Raw genomic sequence first — 21,285 nt, 5'->3', positions numbered from 1 at the left:
GCTTCAGGCTTAGAAGCAGCCCTTGAATTTGCACAGCTGCTCTTTGAAAGAAAGTCCCTTATGCCCACCCCTGTCAGCACTCAGGCTCACCGGTTGGAGTATGAAATTTAGCAGAGTCTTATCTTTGGAGCCAAGCACATAGGAGATGACTGAAAGAATATTTTAAAACTTTAAACCCTAGAATGCTCTTTGGTGTCAGGTTCTATCCAGAAATCCTGTCCCAGTGTAACCTGCCGGAGCCTCATAGTATTGGAAGCCATTCTGCTCCAGGACAACTTTTGTTCTAGAGATGTAGCCCATGAAAGGCAACTGAGGCAGAAGAAACAATGCATGCGAAGACAGAGAGGAAGGAGAGGTAGGTGTGTAGCTGTCTGGAGGAGGACAATGAGAAATCCAGAGGGCCTGTATGCTGCATCCTTATAGGATCCTTGGGTCAGACTCCCCCTTATTTGCAGTATGGTATGGGTATTATAGACTTTATAGCAGAAGTGAGGAGACCTTCATGGGAAAACAAGCTCTTTAGACTCCATAACCACATACAAGACTACACTGGGCTATTAGAAGTTGTGTGGTCATCGAGTCCACCCACCTATGGAGTATGAAGTATAAAGTAGTGTTTCAGTGACCCACATCTTATGCTTTTCTGGGTAGGAGAATGAATAGATGAAATCTGATTATTTTAAAGGCATAGCTCAGGGATCTGAGGTTGTGGGTTCAAGCCAGTAAACCAGAGAGCTACCTTTGCAAAGATCACAGGCATAGCCAGGTAAGGTGGCTTAATGCTTGTTATTCTAAGAGACTGAGGCAGGAAGGTTGAGAGTTAGGCTGTATAGTGAGACCCTGCCACAAATCAACAAATGAGTCATTATCAAATTATAAAAGCACAGGAATATTTAGGACCACTCTCCTGACTTGGCTTATGATAAGTGCTTGTACTTGGGAAAGGAAGAAATGAGTGAGCACCCTTGCCCCCTCTCTGACTTGGAGACAGGGCAGAGCAGGACTAGGACTTCCCATTTTCACACTGCACTTTCCCCTCACAGGAAGCAGCAACTGGCTGTTAGTTCAGAGCCCTGGAGTGAGAGTCCTTTGGAGTGCAGAATGTTCCTGCTTTGGAAGGAGTTGGCAGTCGTTCAGGCTTGAGAATTGGAGGAGGCTTGCTTGTTTTCCAACTGTCCTCAAATTTGTTTTAGATTTGCCACAGTGGGTTTGGCTTTAGGTTCATTGTTGTTATTTTCATCATCAGTTCCACACTCCAGTAAGTTCTCAGGGTCCACACAACTGGAACCATAGACCACACATGTTGCACTGATACTGGTAGTATCTAAGTCCCCCTTCCTCATTTTGTAAGTGAGGGATCTGGGAGGCAAAGCAGATGAGTAATTTTCTCACCATCACACAACCAGCCAATAATAAAATGGGGACCAGGACCCAGAGATACCTGTCTCCCAAACCCAGGTTCATTCCATCATGTCAACTGTCCCCTGAGGAGACTACTTGAGGAAATGAACTTTTTCTAAAGATCCCTTATTCTTGTACAGCCTGCTGGTTTTCTTTCTGCACTTTTACATGTGTGCATACGGAGGAGAAAGGTAGTGTGAGGAACAGCCCAAGGTCACAGTAAGGCTAATGGGTGTGCATGGAAAACAGGAATGCATGGAGCTCATGCCTGGAGCATTGGTCTCGTCGAAGGGCTAAATAAAAAAGGTTAGAGCTTGGAGTCCTGAGTACTTGCTCACCCTGGCAAAGAAACCAAAGCATTGGGGGTGCTCTGGTGCCCTGGCGCCCTTCTATACCAAGTTGTGCCTTTATCCCCAATTCCCTTTCTTCTGTCCAAGCACTGTAGGCTACTTCATCTATATATTTGTCTAGTGGAAAATCATTTTTGTTTCTGTGAATCCTCACCATTCATGTCCTCAGAAATAAACTGAGAGTGGAAAGAGGGCAAATAATTCATTTTCTTCCTCTCTGAACAGAGCCCCCAGAGGGAGATAAAAGAAACCTTCCTGGATGAATTTCTGTCCAGATCTTTCTTGGTGTTTGTTTGTCAAGTCTACCCACAGGGTGGCCTCTGGTGTCCTTCCTTTCAGTAAAAGGATCTTTCTCTGGAGACAACAAAAACTCAACTGCCCTTTGAGCTTCCCTTATGCTAAGTAGGGAGAAAAAAAGAGAGAGTGCACAGTTCAAAGAAAAGCATTGATATTCAAAGAAAATTTAATCTATTCCTGGTATCATTTTAAGTGATAACAACAAATTTAATTTTCAGACTAATGTGATGGGAAGGTAGCTTTATGACTCCATTTTTCACAGAGGAGGCATGGAGGCCCATATGTTAGGAAACTAATTCAAGATTATAGACAAAGGAAACTGGCAGAAGTGGCATTTTATCTAGCTCTGGTCAGATGCTCTTGACCTCTGTGTGTCACTGCCTCTCGTGTATGATGAGATCCACAGAATGCCAGTGTAGATGACTTCAGTCACAGTCATGGGCACCTGTGTGCGCATGAGCACTGGTCCTGTGAAGCCCCTGAAATTGTATCCCCAAACTTGATGTATGGAGACAAAAGTGCATGTCCAAAAAGAGAAGTTCTATGTTATTGGGTAGTCAAAGGACTCTGTTGCTAACTCTGGAAAAGCCTAACAATGATTGGTTTGATCTAGACTACAAATGAAGAAACTGAAGTTCATTGAGATAAGGTAGTGACAAGAAGCATGTTTGGAAGGACAATTACCAGATCTAACTTTGAAAATGGGTTCTGTCCTGACTAGCTGAATGAGTTTGGACAGGTATTTTAGCTTTTGCTGAATTTCCTCAGTTTTTTCATTTGTCACTGGTCACTACCTGAAGGGCTGCTCTGTGAACCAAGACAAGACAGAAAAAGGACATAGGGCAGTGTCCCACACACACTGGGTATGATTAAGAGATATTGGATCTTGGGCTGGGGAAATGGCTTAGTGGTTAAGGTGTTTGCCTGCAAAGCCTAAGGACCCGGTTTCAATTCCCCAGGACTCATATAAGCCAGATGCACAAGGGGGCGTGTATGTCTGGAGTTTGTAGTGACCAGAGGCCCTGTTGTGCCCATTCTCTCTTTCTCTGTGCCTCTTCCTCTCTCTCTTTCTCAAATAAATTAATTAATTAAATATTAAAAAAAAGAGATATTGGATCTTCCTCCTCCCCTGGATTTTATTTATTACTCTACAGTGGTTGTAGATGTCATTAGTCATCCCAGCAGGACATATTCTCTTCTATATTATAAGTTACTTAGGCTACACTTTAAAAATGTTTCTGTTCTTCTAGAGAAGATTTGTTTTTATACTTCTGGGGTCTTACATCTTAGGATGAAGAGTTCCCAGTGCATTTGCTCTCTGAACACAGCCAACAAACTAGCCACTGAATCTCTGGCCACACTCTAAAATACTGCTTGTGCTGTGTTCTTTGACACCCTGAAGCCCAGGTCCTAAGCTTTTCAAAGACAGACAGTTCAACTGGAATGTATTTAAGAGAAGACAGAATGCCTCTTTTCTGTGGTCTATGGGGTTCAGGGTCCATGGAGATGGAGGCTCAGCCTCAGGGCCAGAGCATGAACTGGGATGACAGGGAGAGCCACATAAAGTTCTCTACAGGGACCTTTCAGGTTTTCCACCACCTACAGAGTTCAGGTTTGCTTAAGGTTCTCATATTGGGAGGCCAGGAGTCTACAGGAGGACCCACAATTTTGGCAGGAACACACAAGCACCAGTGTCTCTGGTTGCCAGGGAGACTTAGCATTGAAGCATCTAGGATCACATATCACTGCCACTTCACAAGTGTGCTTTCCACATTGCCAAGATAGACTATATATGTATGCATATGTATGCATATTCACACTGGAGACTGAATCCAGGGCCTTGTAAATGTTAGGCAAAAGCTTTACCACTGAGTTATATCTATAGCCCTTTTCATTTTACTTATTTATTTTTATTTTGAGGCAGAGTTTTACTAAGTTTTCCTGGCTGGCACGAACTTTTGATCCTCCTGCCTCAGTTTCCTGAACAGCTGAGATCACAGGCATATACACCACTATGCCTCCCTAATACATTTTCATTGATATTCATAATTTGCTTAAGTAAGTCAAATCTCTGGTGTCTTGCTGATTGAAGTGCTAAGATGTGACAGTGTGCTAGAGCTGCAGAAATTTGCCAGAACAGGGACAAAGAGGAAGACGATGCCATTGAGTTTAAGAAAATGCACAGAGGCACAAATGAATTATCAGGGTGTTAGGGATGAATGCTTGGGGGGTCATGAAGGGTCCACGAGCAGCAAGAGTACCGTTAGCGTGGCACCAGGAAAGGAGCTAGGCAACTTTGAGATCTTCCGTGTATGCCAAGTATTTTAGGACTAAAACTCTTCTCTTTACTTAGTGCTAACAAGGTGTTCTACTGTGTTCTTCTCAGGATGCAGGCATCTTTTGCCGTTGTATGCCTGGGACCGGGACATTGTAAGGTTTTGACAGACAATAAGCTTCCATGGGTGCTGTTTCCACATTTTTTTCTTAACTGGTGGTTCTTGACCTTTGGAATCTTACTATGGATAGTGTGGGAAACTGTTTGTTGTCTGCAGGGAGCAATGACAACGAGGGGTGGGAAACACATCAAGAATCAAGATTCTATGACAGTTCTGTCAATAGCTTTGTGACTTTTTTTGGTTCCTTGTTTTATTTGACGGCTACTTGTTATCATTAAATACCCAAGGCACGATAATGCTATTAAAGAAAACAGGTGTGTTTAGGTCACAGTTTTGGAAGTTCAAGGGTGTAGGGCTGCCAGTGGCTGGAGTGCGTGCAGGAGTAAGTGATCAGGAGGCCAGAGTCCTGGGTGGGGCCAGGTTCAGGCTTTTATAATGATCCTCTTCCTAGAACTACCACGGGGAACCAGGAGCTTGGCTTTAATCCACCCCGAGGGCCAGGCTCTCAGTAAACTAAGGACTTCCCACTAGGTCCCACCTCTTATCGGTTTCCATTAATTCTTACATTCCACACCCGGGACCAAGCTCCCATCACCTGGGGACAAACAAAATCCAGTAACCACTCTCTTATAAAGCAGGAAATATATCTTTGTCACCTGCACTTCAGAAGGATCCCATGAAGGTGGTGGTGGTGTGTGTGGGGGGGACTAAATGAGATAATGTTGACTAACATAAATGAATGTGAAGAGGCTTTGGGAAATTATATGCAAATGCTGAGTTGTGGTTTGTTACTTTGGGAAGAGAAAGAAATTATGATAACCAAAACACCATAAAACAATAGTTTATACCAAGCAAATATTGGGTGAAGAAAGAGAAAAGAAGTTATTCGTAACCATGATGATCCGTGTGGTCTCTAAGAGAAACTTTGGTCCCCTCGGGGGAACAAGGGTTCCTAGCCGCACTGGGCTGCAGCCATCCTGACTCCAAGGGGATAGAGCATATCCATTACATCGGAGAGTAGGGTGATTGTTGACTTAGAGCATGGATGTACCAAAACAGGCCTCCCAGAGACTTTTGTGGTTTGGAAACATACACAGTTAAAGTAAAACAAAAGTTAAGGCAGTTACAACTTTGAGGGATTTTTTTATGGGCCTATGTGGGCGGTGATGAGTTGTTAAGGAATACACAACTTTCTTTTTTCTGATTTGGAAATGTTTATGACTTTGGCTTTCATCTTACTTGCTGTGGTGATGATTCCCTGTGTCCTCAGGATAAGTACCTTTCGCAGAGCTTGGCTTATGTGAGCAATCAGTGAATATTTGAGTAATGAGGACAGGGAGGGAAGAAAGGAAAGCCAAGAGACTCTCCAGCTTTTCTGTATTTTTCTGTTCTTTTAAATAAAGACTTGGGGCTGGGGAGATGGCTCAGAGGTTAAAGGTACTTGCTTCCAAAGCCTGTTGGCCTGAGTTCAATTCTTCAGCCACCCACATAAAGCCAAATGGGCATTCATTTGCAGAACAAGAGACCCCGGAGTGTTCCTACACACCTGCATGCAAATAAATAAACAGATCTTAACAATGAGGTCTGCATTGTGCTATGTGGGATTTGATCTTACAAAGATGTTGGGAAGCTGAGAAGGCCATAGGAATGTCATTCCTTTCAAGTTTAAGCAATGGGGATGTTGAGTATGGAGAAAGTCAGGAGGAGGAGAAAGAACTGAGGCGTCTGTGCTGTAACCACACTCCGACTCCTGTTGTCTGAGTGTCGGGGCAATTTCTGCCTTCTGTGCAGAGATGGCTGAGGTCCCTGCTTATTTCTAAGTAGCTGGGTGCCCCCTGCTTTTCAATAAGCAGAGTATTTCAAAGGTTATAAACAAAGGAAACCATGTGAATCTCTTAGTCTTGGCATTTCAAGGGAGGAATTCAAATTCTGTCTCTCAAATGTTGTAACTAGCAATAAAGATATAATGAAATATGCCATCTATGTCCAAGCACCATTAACTTAAGAAATGATTCATCCTGGTGTGCAGTGTCTGTGGAGATAGGGCAAATGCACTGTGGGAAAGCTATAATTTTAATATAAGTTGTTTGTTTACTTTTAGTAGGTTAAGATTGGTAATAGAATTTTCTACTGAGGAACTTGTTCAGTGAATGATAGACAGCCTTTTCTCTCAAACACATTAGGGACGATGGCACATTATATCTGGCTTCTGGTTTGTCTCTTTCCTTTTTCTTTGAGGCAGAGTCTCACTGTGTAGTCCAGGCTGTCCTTGGGATTTACAGTGTAGTCCAGGCTCGTCGTGAACTAGCAATCCTCTTGCTTCAGCATCCCCAGTGCTTGGGTTACAAATGTGCACCGCTACACTGGCTTGCTGACTTCCTTCCTTCTTCCCTCCTCTTCACTTCCCTCCCCTCCCCCATCTGCTCTTCTTCCTTCCTTCTTCCTTTATCTTTTAACAAATTCTTTGAGACATGGTCTCATGTAGCCTTGATTAGCCTGGATCTCATTATGTAGCTGAAACTGACTTTGAACTCTTGATCTGCCCGGTGTCAGTGGGATTACAGACACTTTGCTCCCGTGTGTTTATTGATAAGATAAAACGAATGCCCAATTTTTTTTGTTCAGGGGGAGACACATTTCTCTAGTTAGCAATACTTTTGTGTAGAAAACGCACTTGGTTGTTAGACCTAACATGATGAAAATAGGTTACAGCATCCAAAGGATTGAACCATCATTGCTCCCTGGGAATGCCGTGCCATAAGGGATTTATACACGCTTGGGCACATTTCAGTGGCCTACTGTCTATTTGTCACTATGAGAGTGCTTATCGGGTAGCTGGCAACTCTCTTGGCCTTTCCCCTGAGAAGCGCGTCTTCGCATCCCGGGCTTTCGTCGAAGCTGGGAGCCCAGCGTCGAGGTTGGCCAAGGGCGGAGGCAGTCGGATCTGCCCGTACTTAACCTGGCAGTGCCGGGCACCTTTGCTCGGCGTAGCTGGAGGTTACAGGCCTGAATTTCAAGCTTCTCCAACCCTCCCCAGCTCTTAGCCTCCCACATTCCTGTTACACTCAGCCCCTGCGTTTGGCACGTGTGCTGAGGGAGAGAAAAACGCTTCGTGTTCAACCCTCCCCAGGTTTTCAACAGCTCCGCCGATGTTTTTCCACAGGAAGCCCCTATTAGTGCCGCAGTCAGCACCAACCTCGCCCCTGCTACCCCCCCCCCCACGCCCCCAAATCCGCACATGGCAGAAGGGATCACCGCCCCTCTCAGATTGCTCCCTTCCCTGAGGGCTTAGTGCCTCCATTTTCATCGCCTCCACATCAGCCAGACGCCTTCAGGTAGATTTATGAATTTAGCTTTTGCATTTTCTCTTGGATTACTACAAACTCCTCTATCCTACTTAACAGAAATTAACAAGTCCCCCCCCCCCCCACACCTTTATTTTTAAATTCAGTCACCACTGTGGCCCTAGGATGCTCAGAAGCAAAGCGAAGAAGGGTCCCTGCCAGTCAAGGGTGTAGGACGGGTGCTGCGCGTGCTTTCCTGCAAGCTGCCTAGAGGACAGTCGCCCACAGGGAGCCCGTGGCTTGCGCTGCCAGTGGGACTGTAAACATCACGGAACAAGCAGCCCTTTCAGGTTCCCAGCCTTGGCAGGAGAGCACGAAAAATAATTCTCGCAAAGCCGAGGACGGGCGGCAGCTGCTTCTCCTCAGCCCGCCCGCCAGGCCCCGGCTGCAGCCTGGGACGGACGCTCCCGCGCGGCCTCCTGCGCCTGCGCGGACGCCGGTAGTTTTCCACTCCCGGAGCTGCGGCGTCGATTGGCTTCTCCGCCCGGAAGAGTGGCGGGTAGCGGAAGGAGGCACCCGGAAACCACCGCCTCGGCTCTGCAGGCAAGATCTTTGCTAGGGGCCTGGGGCTCCTGTTTCTCCTGAGATTGATTGATTTCCCCACTGTACAGATTTCCTTGAAAGTTCATGATAGAAAGAAGACAGAGGGGCGCTGGGACGGGGAAATCTGATGAACAAGGGAAGGGGGCTTTGGAGAAAGAAGGGAGAGACCTGACACTCAGCCCTTGGGCGGTTCTGAGTCCTAGAGGCTGGGATCCCTTCCACAGAGTTACCCAAAATAGGAATGTTCAATAGGAAAACCACACTGGAGCTGCTGAGAAGTGCCACGTGGGTTTCCCTGGGCCACGGCTGCTCCTGGTTCCAAAGACCCTGTAGGATGTGCAAGGCCATCCAAGATCAGCTCGTCCTTTTCCTCTGCCCTTTTCCTTGAGGCCCGGGGAGGGAGCACTGATTGTGAGAAGCTCATTGACTGTCTTCATGGCTGCTGCTCATTTCCTGGTGACTTCTGGATTCCCCGTTTCATACTCATATTCCTTAGTCTTGATTTCCAGATCTCTAGCCGATCTCCATGGCCCAAGGCTGGTACACAGTAGTCACCCCTTATCTGTGGTTTTGATTTTCTATTTCAGTTACCTGTGGTCAGCCACAGTCTGAATATATTAAATGGGGGAAAAAATCAGAAATAAACCACTCACACATTTTAAATTGTAATGATTATGATTAACATGATGAAATCTCACTGTCACACCCAGTGCCTGCCATTCATCTCAAGACATTATATAATCATTGTGTCATCTTAGATTACCCCAACAAGAAGGGTGACCACAGCTCAATGAAATGTGACAAAGAGGGAGAGAAAGAGAATGAATATGTTTGCATAGCTTTTGTTATGGATTATTGTTCTAAAGGCTCTGTTTTATTAATTATCATTTATCTCTTACTATGCTTAATTTATAAACTTTGGTATAGTTCTGTACATGTAGGAAATAGCACTATATAGAGGTATTGTCTGTAGTTTTAGACATCTATGGGATCTTGAAACATATCCCCTGACAATGACGGTGGTCCACTGTAATACCTGTTGCCTGGGGCTTCCTCTACAGTTATCTGAGGATCTTCAAGAAGGACAAGATTCCTCCTGTCCCCACTCACTCATCTGTGCCTCTTCTGACCAAAACCTGGGGATCCCTCCTCAGTGAAGGTGGTGGTTAGTCATCTAGTAGCCCCAGCTTCTTTTCTTGTAATCGCATGCCCTTGAAAGAGCATTCCTGTGAACTGGAAACAAAATAGTTCCCTCTCTGTGGAACCTTGGCTTTCTGTGGACAAGTGTCCTTCTGGTGCCACACAGGGAGTATATGGCCAGGGGACGAATCACTTTCTGCACTTGCCCTTCAGAGTCCAATGTGCCATTGGAGTTCACTGTCTCCATTCATCCAGCCATCTACCTACCTTCCCACCTTTTAATCTTATTTCTTTGCTCAATGTGTTGAGCATCTAACCAGCTCTGTGTGTTGGCAGGTGTTGAAAGGAGGGAAGAATCTTATATGATTACTACTCTTGAAACTGTCTCGATAAGGAGACATGTAGGTGCAAGTGTAAGAAATCTGTGATGAAAACTTTCTTTAAGCAGCCCACGTTGTTTTTATCCTGACACCAAGTTTTAGTATTTTTTGGTAGCTGTGTCAGACTATCTAAAATAGTAATAGCTAATAAAACAATCATCAGATAGATAATCAACTTGCATCTGATTTTTGAAAATCTTTTGTGGTTATCTCTTGTTATTGGCTATAGAAATACATGAACATTCATTAAATAGGTACATTTTTAATTGCCTGTGACACCTAAGGACCCAGGCTTGATTCCCCAGTACCCACATAAGCCAGATGCACCAGGTGACACATGTGTCTGGAATTCATTTGAAGTGGCTGGAGGCACTAGCATGTCCATTCTCTCTCTCTCTCTTATAAATAAATAATTCTAGCCAGGCATGGTGGTATATACCTTTAATCCCAGCACTTGGGAGGCAGAGGTATGAGGATCACCATGTGTTCAAGGCCATCCTAGAGCTACAGAGTGAGACCTTGCCTCAAAAAAAAAAAAAGAAAAAGAAAAATCAGTATGTGAGTATAAGACCATATAACAAAGATTCCTGACTCAGCTTGGGCCTTGAGGAATTCACTGAGGGAGAGAGAGCCTAAGAGCTGGAAACTGAGCAGGAGGAAGAGCAATCCTGGTAAAATCCTAAATAGAAAGAGACCATGAGGCCTCTTTATTCACTTAAGGCATAAGGAATCCAGCCTAGTGATTGGGAGGTAGAGAATAACAATCTAGGAGTAGCCCTGGATAACGTCAGAGGCCTAGGCCTGATTGTGCAGACCTCATTCATGGATGACATTTTCCTATGAAGAATAGAGAATGGTCACAGTGCAAAAGAGTCCCATTAGAATGAAGTTTGGGGAACTCTGTTGTGTGAAGGCACAATAGAGAAAGGAGGGCTAAAAGGAAGGATATGAAGTGGTAGAGGCTGGGCCCTGCATGAGAAGAGAAAAAGCTCACTCTTTGCAGGAAGTAACATTTGTTTGGCTCATGGAAGGACTGGTGTTGCAGTTACTTTTTCATTGCTGGGACTAAATACCTGACCAAAAGCAGTATATGTAAGGAAAGGGTTTATATTAGGCTTATGATTTTGAGGGAAAGTTTTATCATGTCATGGGAGAGCAAAGGCTGGGGGGGGGGGTGTGGTTTGATTCAGGTGTCCCCATAAACTTGGGTGTTCTGAATTCTAGGTTTCCAGCAGATTTGGGAATTAATGCCTCTTGGAGATAGTGTGTTGTTGGGAGCGAGCATATGAGTATTATAGCCAGGGTCTCTTTGCCAGTGTTCGGCACACTCTCCTGTTGCTGTTGTCCACCTATGTTGGCCGGGGGTGATGTCCACCCTCTGCTCATACCATCATTTTCCACTGCCATCATAGAGCTTCCCCTTGCCTCCCCCCTCCAAAGCTGCTCTTGGTTGTGTGATTTATGCCAGCAATGAGAACCTGAATGCAACTCTGGGCATCACATCTTGCCACAGCGACTGGGAGGTAGCAGCAAGAGTGAGCTGACCTTGGCAAGAAGAGGCTGTCTATCACACTCCAAAGCTCATCCCAGCAACATACCTTCTCCAACAAGGCCCCTCCCAAATCGCCACCAGCCGGGCATCGAGTACAAAGCTTAATCAGAAACACATGAAACTATGGGAGACAGACATTATTCAAATCACCACAAAGGGATACTTTTTTTTTTTTTGAGTGGATAATTTCTAAAGGTGAAGTTTACTTCTGCTATAATTGAATGTCACTGACTGAGTAATTTATAGGGAAAATAAATTTACTTCTTATAGTTTTGGAGGCTGGGAATCCCCGGAGATGGTGCTGACATCTAGTGAGTGCTATCTGACTACATCATAACATTGTGAAGGGCATCATGTGGCTAGACAAAGCAAGTGTGCTAGCTCAGCTCTCTCTTCTGTTTCTTACAAAGCCACTCATGTTACTATGGAGGTTCAACCCTCTTGGCCTTATCCAGTACTAATCACATTCCAAAGGAAAGACCCCACCTTCAAATATTATTAACATATTAATTTAGGAATCAAGTTTTCCATATAGGAATTGGGTTTGGCGGGGGGGGGGGGGGGAGGGGGACGGAAAACACTTTGGTTGCCTCTTGGCTGGAATAACAGTCAGCTTTCATTTCCTGATAGTACTTCTACACATATTTTGCACTGGTCTCTCTAGGCAGAGATTAGGAGCCATCCAAGTGGGCAGAGGGAAAACCCTTCATCAACAGCATTGATTTTCTTCTACTCACATGGCTGGCTTAAAAAAATATCTGTGAAGAAGCCAGGCATGGTGATGCATGCCTTTAATCCCAGAACTTGGGAGGCAGAGGTAGGAGAATAGCCATGAGTTCAAGGCCACCCTGAGACTACAAAGTGAATTCCAGGTCAGCCTGAGCTAGAGTGAGACCCTACCTCAAACCCCCCCCCCCAAAGAACAAACAAACAAAAAACTGTGAAGGAAAGGCTGAAAGGGGTGTGGTGGGGAACACTAACGCATTTAGCATTTTGTGTGTGGGTGGATGTGGGTGTGTGTGTGTTTAGAGCTGAAGACTTATTTCCAACTTGAGTATAAATCAGAGTCACCTGGAGGATTGGTTAAAACACACCAGTGGGGTTCTTAACCAAAGTGGATCTGGGATGAGAAGTGAGAAGTTGCACGCTGAACAAGTGTCCAGGCAATCCCCTACACTTTGAGGACCACTCATCTGACAAGAAGTGAAACACAGCCATAGTCAGGAGAGAAGAATGCTTTAAAGAAGCAGTGGGCACTCCTCTGACACCTCATAGCTGAGCACCCTATGTGGAATCTCTCTGGAGCTTTCCTCTGTTTCCTTCTGTCTGGCAGACACATTTCAGATCTCTTTGACTTTATTTTTTTCATCTGTTAAATAGGGAAAATTCCTGCATGGGTTCAATTAGGACACAGCATAAAAGGGATTCCCAGGAAGTACAGTCCAACTGGAATGTGTTATAGAGGCAGTGGCAGCAGCAATCACTCAGTTAAAATGTCTTGGTCACTGTCCTGAGCATGAGCAGGACTCTTGGTGGGGAAGTTATTTACAATAACATTGTGACTCACCCTCTTGGCTTTCCTTCTCTATTTCTGGCTTACTTTAGTTGTCCTGAGAAACAGAGGTTCTAATTATGCACACAGCTCAGTGTCCAGAGATGCACAATCGCTTGTTAGGGAAGAGTAGGGGAACTGTGGATGCTTGTATTTTGTGGCTGCCATCATCATTCCCTGTCCAGGCTGGATGGGATCTGGGAGCAGTAACTCCTGAGGCTGAACACACAGCAGAATAACTATGGGTCGTTACCGATCTGCAGATTCCTGGATTTAGCTTCAAGTATACTAAAATGCTAAAGTTCTAAATGTGCACTCTAAAATCTCTCCAGGAGCTTATGGAGTCCATAGACTAGGTTTTGAGAATCACTGATGAGGTATGGTCTCATTCGATTCTCTAGCTTTCCACATAAGAAAACGGAGGCTCATGGAAGGCCAGGAGCTTGCTTGGGTTCTACCTGGTAGAAATGATAGAAGTTAAAAGTGGATCTGAAGTCTTGAGGTTCAGAGGTTCTCTAACTCAGTGGGGTCACAAGGTCATATTCTAAGGCAAGTCAATATCTATTCAATGAATTAGGTGTTCTTGCAAAATGTAGAATCAGTGAAAAACATGAACTATTAAATCATAAAATGGTATAAAGTTGACACCTGCCCATTTCCTAGCTCCATTTGCTTGGGAAATAGTTTTTCATCCTTTCACTAGAAGGTAGTGTCTGCCTTTTATGGTGAGGTGGGTTTCTTGGTGACAACAGATAGATTCTGCCTTATAATCCAATCATCCAGCCTATGTCTTTTCAACATTAATATTAAGTTATTGGGGCTGGAGAAATGGCTTAGCAGTTAAGTGCTTGCCTGTGAAGCCTAAGAACTCTGGTTTGAGGGTCGATTCCTGAGGCCCCACGTTAGCCAGATGTACAAGGGGGCATACGCATCTGGAGTTTGTTTATAGTGGCTGGAGGCCCTGGCGTGCCCTTTTTTTCTCTCTCTGCCTCTTTCTCTCTCTGTCTGTCACTCTCAAATAAATAAATAAAAATAAATTAAAATTAAAAATATATTAACAGTTATTATTGAAAAAGGGTTGGAGAGATTGCTTCGTGGTTAAAGTTCTTGCCTGAGGGGCCTAAGGATCCAGTGTTCAATTTTTCAGGTTCTACATAAACCAGATGCACAAGTCGGCAACATGTGTCTGTAGTGCGTTTGCAGTGGATAGGGGCCCTGGCGTGCCCATTCTTTCTCTCTAATAAACAAATAAAAATAAAAAAGTTTTTAAAAAGAGTTATTATTGAAGAACATGTATTCTTTTCTGTCATTGTGTTGATATTTTAGTATTTTGGGTTTTCTAACCTGCTTGTTTCACTTGGATTTAATAAATGCTTCAAAACTAGTGATGTTTTCTTCTTTCTTAGAGTTACACATAGCCTAAGCAAAAAGTTGGTCATCTTTAGAGGAAGTAGGGCTCTCACACAAATAATATTATAAAGTGGTACATAACTAATGATATAACAGAGATATCAAAAGCCCCCACTGGACACCCTATTCCTACCCTTTACTTTCTTCTCTTTAATTTCACTTCACAGAAAATTTGGAATTTGAGAAATTATTGCTTCATTCCAAACAGTTCAAATTTATGCTTAATTTTTCCCTTTTTTTTTTTTTTTGAGGTAGGATCTTGCTCTAGCCTAGGCTGACCTGGAATTCACTATGTAGTCTCAGGGTGGCATTGAACTCATGGTGATCCTCCTACCTCTGTCTCCCAAGTGCTGGGATTAAAGGCATATGTGCCACCATGCTTAGCTCAATGCTTAAGTTTTTGAGCATGTTATCTCAGATGGAGAAGTTCAATGAGAATAATGAAGGTAATAGTAGATTCCCAGGTTCATCTGTTGACCCAAATCCAACTTGGAATGTGTGATGGACAGTGAACACAGAAGGGTTACTTACCATAGGGCACGTGGACATGTTTCTTGCTGAAGCTGTCTGCATCAGGTTTTGCTTACCCATGGTATCTGGAAACATTATATAGTCTTGGCTCAGAGTCTTCATTCCTTTCTATGATTAAAGAAGACTTTGGAGCATTGCTTGGTGTGATGCAGGCAGAAGGGCCCCTGGCTTCAGTTGGTTGTGCTTGTATTGGATATCCTGACTTTCCACACTGTGGTGGCACACAAGGTGGTTGTTCTGCTGGCTCTGTGCTGAGTTTGGGTCTCATGCTTACAGGAAGCCTAGTTCCCTCTGAAACTTTGTTACATACATCTCCAGGGCACTTCAGGCAATGGGGTATGACTGTTAATACTGCAGCATTTCTGTAACTTACCAAACCTAGGGGAAGCCTCAACTTTCTCCACACCATCCCAACCTAATACTTTGGTCCTGCAGGAGCCACTTATGTTAAGCAGTTTATTTCTACCTTTTGGCTGCACGTCAGCTTCCCTTGAAGTAAAGAAACACAAAGGTCTGGGTAACAGCTTTGAAAGGGGGAATGAAAATACACAAGACAAAATCTGAGTATATGATGTTTCCCAAAGGTTTATGGAAGTATAACTGACACACAATTGACTGTACACATTAAAAATGTATATCTTAATCACTTTGTCATTAAAACCCATGAAATCATCTCATAATCAAGACAGTAACAATATGCACTACCACTGAAAGTTTCTTTGTGCATCTTTGTGATCCTCTGGCCACTCTTCTTTTCCCTAGAAAATCTTTAATCTGCTTTCTGTCAGTAGAGGCCAACTTGTTTTTGTTTTGTAGAATTACGTATAAATGAAAACATTCACTAACTCAACACAATCATTTTGAAACTCATTAATATGATACTATGTGTCACTAGTTGTTTATTTTTCTTGCAAAAAAAAAAAAAAAAAAGAGTTGGTACTAGTCGGAGGCTAGTTAAGTGTCCAGGATACAAAATGCAATAAAATCCTTAAAATAGTAGTTTCACAGTAATGTGAACTGCTCTCTTGACAATTTTCTTAAACATACAGTATTAATTATAGGCATATGTACAGATCTCTGGAATTTATTCTAGTATAACTGAAACTTTGTACCTGTTAGCACCTAGTTCCTCATTTTCTTTTGTGTATTTCTTCTTTTTCTTTCCTTTTTCCTCATTTTCTTCATTATTTTGATCAAAATTCCCTTCATTACCTTCTTTTGTCCCTCTTCCCACATTCTTCTTCTACAGAATCTCTTCTTTCCAACTAGTCTCCCTTCTACTTTGATGCCTTTTGTTTTGTTTTGTTTTTTTGAGGTAGGGTCTCACTCTAGCCCAGGCTGACCTGGGATTTACTATGTAGTCTCAGGGTGGCCTTGAACTCATGGCAATATTCCAATCTCTGCCTCCCAAGTGCTGCTACTAAAGGCATGTGCCACCACTCCTGGCTGATGTCTTTTTAAAAATTTTTGCCCTCCTCCACCATCCATGACAGAATGCTGATGGATCCAATATTGTGTATGTAAGAACATTCACTGTGAGGTCATAAATGCAATGGCCACTTCATGTCTGGAAAATAACCTTCTAAAACACTTCTTCCCATCCTCTGCCTCTTAAATTAATTCTTTCACCTCTTCTGCAATCATCCCTGAGCCTTGGAGGGGCTGATTTAGACAGCAGCTATTGCCTTCTCCCTGGAAACTATCCTACTCTTTGTCTCTGAGATTGCCTTATTCAGATACTAAAGATGAAATAGAATCATTGGAGTATTTACCTTTCTGTGACCTGCTTATTTCACTTAGCACAATGTCTTCTCAGATTCATCTGTCTTGTTGCAAATGGTAGCCCTTTCTTCTTTTTTTAAAAAACATTCTTCCTTCCTTCCTTCCTTCCTTCCTTCCTTCCTTCCTTCCTTCCTTCCTTCCTTCCTTCCTTCCTTCCTCCCTCCCTCCCTCCCTCCCTCCCTCCCTCCCTCCCTCCCTCCCTCCCTCTCTCTCTCTCTTTCTTTCTTTCTTTCTTTCTGAGAGACAGAGAAGGAGGCACACACACACACACACACACACACACACGGAGAGAGAGAGAGAGAGAGAGAGAGAGAGAGAGAGAATGGGCACACTAGGGCTTCTTGCCGCTGCCAATGAACTTCAGACACATGTACGGCTTTGTGAATCTGGCTTTATGTGGAACTAGGGAATCAAATCTGGGTCATCAGGTTTTGCAAGCAAGGACCTTTAACTGTTGAGCCATCTCTCTGGCCTGGCTTCCTTCTTTCTAATGCTGAATAATATTCTATTGTATGTATAGCCCACATTTTCTTTGTTTATTCATCTATCAATTTTTTATGATCTGGGCATTACCAATGCTATAGTGAGTATGGAAATGCAGTTACCGCTTTTAAGATCCTGATTTTGATTCCTTTGAGTATATACTCTGTTGTCCTGGTGAGGCATAGTCTTGGTGATTCCGGAGATGGTTGTTTTTTGGGGGGTGGTGAGTGAACTGAGTGAAGGACATCTCTTCCCCTTTGAATGTGGGCTATACCTCCAAATGGACTGAGACCCCGAATGGAGAAAGAACAGGTTGAAGCAAGCTCTCGCACCTTGGGTGGGTGTTTTATTTTTCTGTCAATCACTGATGCCAGACTTCAGGTTTATCAGCTGTCGTCAGTGGCTCCCTTGGGGCGGGGGGCTTTCAGGCCTTCAGCCTCAGATGGAAGCTGCATCATCGGCCACTTACTCTTACCACATTTTGTCCTTTTTGTTATTTCACACAGGAGGGTACATCTGGTCTCTTTTAGTTTATCTTGATTGAAAGTAAAAGTCCATCCCTGGAAGATATTGTTTTCAGCTAGAGGCCAGTCATAGGGCAAACAGAGGCCAAAGCTGTCCTCTGAAGGAGAGTCTGTTCATCTAGTTCATAATTTCATGCAGTCAGCTACCTAGAAAAAACAAAAGAGTGGTAGGCTTATCATGGTATCTGATAACTATGAGGCTGACTCAATTCTACTGGGAGTTGATTAGACTTGCATGCTCCCTGCTTACAGACTTAAGATGGGTTATTGCTAAAAGAAGCAGTAACACATTATATTATCTGTCAGAGTTTGGGCCAAAGAATAAGTTTGGCCTAGAGTCAAATCTTGGAGGACTAAATGGTATTTGGAGTCAGGGCCAGGAAGAAAAAGTCTTGCAGAGTTAGGATAGTTAATCAGGGGTCACAGAATGTTTAGGAAGATTTCAGTTCCCCTGTACCATGTTAAGTCATCAGTTACAGTTTTGCTGGTGGTTCTAGAAAGCAAAATGAAAACCTATGCTTTCTTTCCTCTGTTTCTAGCCATATGTCGCTATCCTCTGGGCATGTCAGGGGGCCACATTCCTGATGAGGATATCACAGCTTCCAGTCAGTGGTCAGAGTCCACAGCTGCCAAATATGGAAGGTGAGGATGGTTACATCAAGAAAGCCTGGATTCTGAGAGAGTTGGATTTCCTGGACAAGGAGCCAAGAAAGGGTGGGAGGAGTACTGATGAGGGCAGGTAAGAACAGAGCAAAGATGAGAAGGGGCCTGGCCTGCTCTGAATGCTTCAGAGAGAGAATTCAGACCCTGGTTGCAGCTGCTGGGCTGGCAACCTCATACTAACCACAGAGGTCCCACAGCCACACCACCCACTGTGAATGGGTTCATTGACATACAGTGAGCTGGTTTTACTGGACCTCACTGTAAGCTGCCAAAGAAAGGAGGCCAAAGCTGCAGGCACAAAGAAGTGAAGATTGTGTAGGATGGCCAGGTGACCTATGCTTATCAGACTGTGTCTGAAATGTCACCCTGTAAAGCATCAGCAGTTTAACCAGACATTGAGGCTTTCAATAAGTTCTTAGCCCATCCCAGCAAACCTCACACAGAAGCTATCCTCATCCATAAACAGGGCAAACTCCATGTGGTGCTTTCCAAGTCCTCTAACTCCATAAACCCCCAACTCTAAAATTGTTCTGCTGGTTGGTGTCCATTCTTCCAACCATTTTGATGTCACATATCAATTTTGCTAAAGAGGAATTGCCTATAAGGAAACTGACCCTGCTAAACCCTCTTCATCATATTTGTCATAGGGTTTGAAAGACTAGAGTGTTAGTTGGTGGGTTTCGGAGGGAGCAACAAATGTGTGGGTAGCATCTGTGAGAAAAGGGAACAATCTAAGCAAGGAGGAAAGCGGTAAGTGCTTCCCCACATAAACCTCATAGACATTTCACAGTGTTGCTCAGCGGTAGCCCAGCATGGAGGTAATAAAACCAAACCAGATCATTTACTACTCCCCTGACATGCTCTTGCCCTCACCATGGGTTTCTATGGCTTTTGTTGGGTGGCCATGCTCCCTCACCATGCCCCCCTCGCTGGTTAACATTCCACCACAGTGTATACCCCATGCTGGGGATTCTCTTCTCCCTCCCTCCTCACTCCCACAATTTGATACTCCAGACACGAGTGGCCAGCTTTGTTAGACTGAGCCTGAGAAATGGCAGGGATGTGGTGAAATAACTCCATGGGGAAACAGAGGGTAGAAAGAATTTCATTCCCTTGAGGTCTCTAAATCAAGATGGAAAATAATAGCTCCATGTCATTTGGAGTCCTCCAGCTCCCTGGTGATGATTTTCTCTGGGTTTCATGATGCTTCAAAGAGAGGAAACTGACCACAGATTGGAGGGATGGGAACAATCAGACCAGTGCAGAGAACCCAAAAGTATCTCTGGACTGGACTTCTAGTCTCCATGTTCCCTCAGGACAGGACAGTTTCTTTCTCTGCACTGGTAAACACCTGTATGGATTTATAGTTACTCCCTATTTCCCAACTGTTGCCTCCGCAGGCTGGACTCAGAAGAAGGAGATGGAGCCTGGTGTCCTGAGATTCCAGTGGAGCCTGATGACTTGAAGGAATTTCTGCAGATCGACTTGCATACCCTACACTTCATCACACTTGTGGGGACCCAGGGGCGCCATGCAGGAGGTCATGGCATTGAGTTTGCACCCATGTACAAGATCAATTACAGTCGTGATGGAACTCGCTGGATCTCTTGGCGGAACCGGCATGGGAAGCAGGTAGGAAGAAGAAATGCTCATCCATGCCTTTGGCTATCCAAAGTCATGTTTTGACTAAGGCTGGAAGAAGAAAACCCATTGTCTGTGTAGGTGTGCATGCATACAGTCCTTGTAAGCCCTTGTACAAGTAGCCCAGGGTGAGAGAAGTAGCATGGAGGATTGTCTCTGCTGGGAAATGAGTGGACACATTCTGCTCCTTGGATTAGAAGCAAAGATTCCATCAAAACATGTGATGGGGCAAAGAAGGGTGAGCATGGTCTTATGCTATCTCTTTCCCCTTTCTCTTCTCTCCCCTAGGTGCTGGATGGAAACAGTAACCCTTATGACATTTTCCTCAAGGACTTGGAGCCACCCATTGTGGCTAGATTTGTTCGCTTCATTCCAGTCACGGACCACTCCATGAATGTGTGCATGAGGGTGGAGCTCTATGGCTGTGCCTGGTTAGGTAGGTCTCTAGCACAAATATCTTGCATACCTTATGAAAACCCCTGATCCCTGGGACATAAAGATAACCAACTTAGAGAGGGATGAGATCAGGTACCCCTGTACTGAAGTGATTTCCTCTTCGTTAGAGCAGACAGAAGAGCAGTGTTCGTGTGTCCAGGTCTTGGTGCCTGGTGCCTGGAGTAATGCACGAAGAGATACCCTGCTGATTACTGCTGAGGCATGCTTCCCTGTGTGCCCAAATGGAGCCCCTGTGGATACACTGAAAATTAAACCCTTGATGCTCATGATACTCTCTGGGGTAGTTGGTCTGAGCAGCAGGTACAATTTCTTCCCAGAGGCACTGACAGATGTGTTTCCTTTGGCAGATGGCTTGGTGTCTTACAGTGCTCCTGCTGGCCAGCAGTTTGTACTCCCTGGAGGCTCCATCATTTATCTGAACGACTCTATCTATGATGGAGCCGTTGGGTACAGGTAAATTCTGGGAGATCACAGAATGGGAAACTGGCCACTCAGAAAGAATATTTTATTGTGTCTTGATCAATCATCAGTCAATCAACCAGCCAGTATTTATTTGGTCTCTATACTATACACTAGGAGACAATTCAGGTGGACTAACTCTATGGTCTTTATTTCCAAGGAACTTAAAGCATATTTTTAGAAGACAAAGTAACTACTCAATAGGCAGCAATAATTTATACAAAGCTAAGCCTAAAGTGTGTGATATGGCCCTAAGTGTGTAGCCATTGTTGTGACCCTGAAAATTGGATGTATGTTCTGACAAAAATGCTAGCCTAGTTATGGGGACAAAGGATCAGAAGAATTGAAGTAATAAATATTTAAAAAACGGGCATGACAAGA

The 21,285-nt window shown here is 44.2% G+C and overlaps 1 protein-coding gene across 7 annotated transcripts in view; it reads left to right on the top strand.

Annotated features, from left to right (window-relative positions):
- Ddr2 (discoidin domain receptor tyrosine kinase 2) overlaps positions 1-21,285 on the top strand; it is a 157,144-nt gene that overhangs the window by 95,898 nt on the left and 39,961 nt on the right. For 6 of the 7 annotated variants that reach the window (XM_045142153.1, XM_004663289.2, XM_045142150.1 and 3 more), the window contains 4 exons: positions 18,225-18,327; positions 19,749-19,980; positions 20,278-20,425; positions 20,793-20,898. In XM_045142153.1, the coding sequence (XP_044998088.1) occupies positions 18,225-18,327; positions 19,749-19,980; positions 20,278-20,425; positions 20,793-20,898 (589 nt within the window). Of the gene's footprint in view, positions 1-8,302; positions 8,332-18,224; positions 18,328-19,748; positions 19,981-20,277; positions 20,426-20,792; positions 20,899-21,285 lie in introns of those variants that run through there. The other variant, XM_045142156.1, reaches the window with a different exon arrangement.

The sequence above is a fragment of the Jaculus jaculus genome, chromosome 1 (assembly GCF_020740685.1).
Source record: "Jaculus jaculus isolate mJacJac1 chromosome 1, mJacJac1.mat.Y.cur, whole genome shotgun sequence".
NCBI classification, from domain to species: domain Eukaryota; kingdom Metazoa; phylum Chordata; class Mammalia; order Rodentia; family Dipodidae; genus Jaculus; species Jaculus jaculus.
The sequence above is the reverse complement of the archived record's forward strand: the minus strand, read 5'-3'. Positions and strand labels throughout refer to the sequence as shown.